The sequence below is a fragment of the Nelumbo nucifera genome, chromosome 3, assembly GCF_055504915.1.
Source record: "Nelumbo nucifera cultivar China Antique chromosome 3, China Antique-T2T, whole genome shotgun sequence".
NCBI lineage: Eukaryota > Viridiplantae > Streptophyta > Magnoliopsida > Proteales > Nelumbonaceae > Nelumbo > Nelumbo nucifera.
In genome coordinates this window covers 10,452,837-10,457,358 of record NC_142651.1, presented here as the reverse complement: position 1 = coordinate 10,457,358, position 4,522 = coordinate 10,452,837, and the positions used below count along the sequence as shown (strand labels likewise).

General features: G+C 39.6%; 1 protein-coding gene across 2 annotated transcripts; it reads left to right on the top strand.

The window, feature by feature from the left end:
* Positions 1–2,122: 2,122 nt before the first annotated feature.
* Positions 2,123–4,134, top strand: LOC104595281 (RING-H2 finger protein ATL46-like). Of its 2 annotated transcripts, XM_088899928.1 has the most exons (2): positions 2,123–2,400; positions 3,071–4,134. In XM_088899928.1, exons 1-2 carry the CDS (start codon positions 2,378–2,380, stop codon positions 3,960–3,962), a joined length of 915 nt encoding a protein of 304 aa, XP_088756054.1. In that variant the 5' UTR covers positions 2,123–2,377; the 3' UTR covers positions 3,963–4,134. The 2 variants fall into 2 exon arrangements, with proteins under 2 accessions (XP_088756054.1, XP_010254259.1); XM_010255957.3 differs by having other exon boundaries at positions 2,124–4,134.
* The last annotated feature ends 388 nt before the right edge of the window (positions 4,135–4,522 follow it).

Here is a 4,522-nt window from a genome sequence, read left to right as displayed (position 1 = left end):
TCAGGACTCATCCTGTTCATACCAACTGGACCAGGCTGGCCTGAGTATCAAGGCACTGTGACCTAGGTAGACAGATTCAAAGACCTAGCTCAACGAGATCGGCTTTCAGGGCAAATTCGTGCCCACTCCGTTCCAACAGCCTTTTATAATCTCGAATTGAGAATATCTCTCCCTAAAATAAAATATATAAATACGAATATATTCTCAATGCAAAATAATAAAGACTGTTCGAACGGGCTTTACGCTGATCAAAGCCGAATACAACATTTAAAGGACTTTACTAACGAAGCAAATCCTTGCGTGTATGAGATGTTGTTTACATAAGAGTGTCAATGAGGGTTAAAGCCAACAAAAAATGAACAAAAGTAGAGAGAGAAGATTTTATGTGATAATAATAATAATAATAATAATAATAATAATAATAATAATAATTAAAGATGTTTTAATAAGTGATTTTTTTAGTCATGGTATAAGGTGATGGTACAATACATTTAATTAATGTGAATTGAAAAGAGATAAAGTGGTAATGTGAGAAAAAAGTGGGAGACAAACAAGTCATCTCAAAACAGAACACAGTGGAACAATATATTTCTTTCTTTCTTTTTTTTACTGATAAATTTCAATTCATGTTGTAAAACACCCCAGGGTTGTAATTTAGTCTTGGGTTGTATTTGAATTTCCACTCACTATAAAAGAATTGCATAGATATTTGTTCTGGTTTCGTGTTGATCTGTTTGATGCTTAGACAAACTAGAGCTTGCCAAAAAATGATTATTTAATTAATTAGATGGAGAATCTCCTTTCAAACTGTAATGGCTTTATTAGATAAAATTTTAAGTAGGGAAAGGAAAACAACTCATATATAATAAGGTTACTACTACTAAGATGCGTATATCATACTAACTCCATTAAGATAGTCATGGGCATCTTCTATGAGATCAATGTCTCGTTTATAGTGAAGGGTCCACCTCATGGAAGATCGCATCCATCTGATCATTAAACTGTTTACTGTCACTATTGATTGATTAGATTCCTGTTGTGATTTTTTTTTCAAAGACCCCACTGATCAGAGAACCTCTGTTGTCATTAGCGGATAATGACAAGATAAAAAACCGAGGCAGGGTAATTATTCCACCTAATTGCGATTATTAAAGTAAGTAGACAGGAAAATGTTGTTAGATGATCTTAATCAAAGTGACCATCTATTGACAAGTGGTGGGCAGGTGGCACATAAAATAATTCCTCATTCTCTGCATTTCCCAATTGTCCTTGTCTTTCGAACCTCACTTGAATTAGACTTTGCGCTTAAGATAAGAAGGCAATAGCATGCTTTATGATGTACGTGTCCCTACAAATTACAAGGCACGGACTTAGAGCCTGGATTCATGGTCTCATGGCCTCATGGCCTCATGGGTCATAGCCAGTTAGTTACCCACAAAGAATGTGAAGTCAGAAGTCAGAATCATCTATCACTATGAGCTAGTCAATTACCAACCACCGATGGTGTGGAGGTAATGGGATTCCCAATTTTGAACGTCAATTGAACTTGTAAATGATTCTATGCTTTGCTATGCCCATCTCTTTCAAATGGGTATATGACCAAGATCGTTGATTCCATAGATTAGAGTTCATGACTGAATTTATGATTAGCTATGCTCTGTTTTCTAGAAAAGCATACCTTTATAATGACCAAAGTGTCCTTATGCATTCTTGTATTTATAGTTGCATTGACGAAAATGGTCTCCGCTCTGGTCGGGCCTCGTTTCGTTAGCATTTTCCTTGGCTGTTGGAATTACGGTTGGGTTTCGTTGGATGCTAATCGTCTGGTTCTGAACGCTATTATGGTTGGTTGTGCCGTTGTGGCCCGTGGGGGATTGACCAATCGCGTCGTTCAAGCAAATCTGAGGAGACTTTGCGGTTGGGTAGGTCACCAATGACCAATCACTGGCTCACCAGTCACTACTGCGTTCGAGGTAAAATCTAATCTAAGGAGACTTCCAAAGTGTACGTACCTCCCTCCGATATAAGGATCAGGTACCGTGCAAATGAAATTACCAAAACACCCTTGTATTGGTAATGGACCAAAATTACCCTTAATTCCTCTTTTTGTTTTTTGGGCTTCCCCTTCCGGCCTTTCCCCCCCCCCTCTCTCTCTCTCTCTCTCTGCCTTTGGAAATTGGAAGCTACACACGCCTACACCCAGCCTTCGGTTCAACTTTTCCAGTTTCGCGGCCTTCTCCCCTCCTTTTTCTCCTTCCTTTGCCCTTATTATAGAACAACTTAAAAACTCTCAGAAAACCTGTTCGCCTTAGGGTTTCTGCTGCTGCAGAGCTGTCCGGGATAAGAGCATTAAAGCAAATGAAGTGGGTTCTTTTTAATGGTGGATTCTCCATATCAGAGGTAGGTAAGCTGCAACCTTAACCTCTCGCTCGTAAGTCCACTCCCCTGCCTTTTCTTTCGCAATAAATGACTTGGGTTTCATGTGAAATCAACGAAAGAAAAGGAAAAGGTATTTTAGCATTAAACCATCTCCCAGGCAACTCATTTCATCTCAAATCTGAAGAAAAAGTTATATGTATTTTTTTGTTTGAGACTTTGAGCCAAGATATTTGCTAAAATCAGCTGGGTTTCGTCTCATTGCAAATAAAAGAAATTAGTCCTTTTAGCCAGTTCGCATTTGAGAGATATGAGTTGTGTTGAGTACAAGGCAGGGGAAAAAGATGATTTTTTTTTTAGCCTAGCTACGAATGCCTTTGTGTTTGATCTGGGAAAGCTGAAAACAAAGATGGTTTTTTGAGCCTACCCATCTCCTAAAAATGTCTTGGAATCGGATTCAAATGATGGAAAAAGTTGGTCTTGTGACCCACCCACCTCCTCTCGCTCCTCTGCTTTCTCCTATTTCTGCTTCCCCTTCATCTTCATTCTCATCTCCTTATAATAACAATAATTACCAGAAAGAATCAACTCCTTCATCATCAACTAGCAGTAGAATCAGCCCTGCTGCTCTTTTTATTATAGTTATTCTAGCCGTTATTTTTTTCATCTCTGGCTTGCTCCACCTGCTTGTCAGATTCCTTATAAAGCAACCGTCTTCCTCTTCGACATCTCAGTCTAACAGATACCCGGAAATTTCTGGTTCTGATGCTCTCCAAAGGCAATTGCAACAGCTCTTCCATCTGCATGACTCTGGTCTAGATCAAGCTTTTATAGATGCTCTCCCTGTTTTCCTCTACAAAGAGATAATGGGTCTGAAAGAGCCATTTGACTGTGCAGTTTGCCTATGTGAATTTTCAGAGCAAGACAAACTGAGGTTGCTTCCTATGTGTAGTCATGCTTTTCATATTAACTGTATAGACACATGGCTCCTGTCAAATTCAACATGCCCTCTCTGTAGAGGGACGCTTTACAGCCCTAGCCTTGCCATTGAGAATCCGGTTTTTGATTTTGACGATTTAAGGGAGGAGAGTGGGTGTCCAGGCGATGGAGAGGATGGGTTTGCTTCTAGTCAGAAACCAGTGGAAATGGAGGAAATTCCTACCGAAAAGAGGGTTTTCCCTGTGCGACTTGGGAAGTTCAGAAATTTGAATAGTGGAGGGGAAGGAGAAAGAAGAGGAGAGACGAGCAGTAGTAATTTGGATGCCAGGAGATGTTACTCCATGGGTTCGTTTCAGTATGTTGTTGGTGATTCCAATCTGCAAGTCGCCCTGCGCCCTGACAGAAACGGTGCCGGGGCTGCGAAGCTTGTGAAAGGGAGAGCAGCACAGAATGGGAATTCGTCAATTGATGCGGATCTTGAGGGAAAGAAGCTCAGTGGTAGGAGTAAAGGTGAAAGCTTCTCTGTCTCCAAGATCTGGCTTTGGTCCAAGAAGGGCAAATTTCCAAGTTCTTCAGATGCCCATGTGGATGTTCCTCCCTCTGTTAACATAGGCATGCCATGGCCCGAAAGAACTCAGGGCCTGTGAATTTATTTTCTTTTGCATTCTCTTGATTAATTACTCATCCATTAACCAAAAGATTGTTGAGCTTGTATTTATATCAGTCTGATTTTTTTATGCAAATTTCTCTGAATTATGCTCCTCATACTTTTGATGCACTTTTATCGTTCAGTAAAGTTCAAAACTTCAAATACTACAATTAACCCTCCCTCTCCCTCTCTCTCTCTCTCTCTCTCCCCATTGCTCTTTGAGTTTATTCCACTGGTACTATTTTTTCCTCTTAAGTTATTCTACTGGTACTTTATTTACTTATTTTATGCTCTGTTTTTCTGTTGGTGATGAACTTGGTTTCTGTGCTAATTAAACACAGCAGGCATTTAATAAGATGGCCTTAGCTTCTCTAATACATGCCAGCTGTTGAGAGCTGTAGACCTTAGCATATTGGATGGGTTAAATGAGCTTGTTTGTTTTTGAATTAATCTGAGAACGATTGGCGACAAATTCCTTGGGTATCAGAATGAAAAGCTGCAGGTGATTTGGATGGTATACCATTCTATTATACTTTTTTTATCCAAGGGATTCTATTA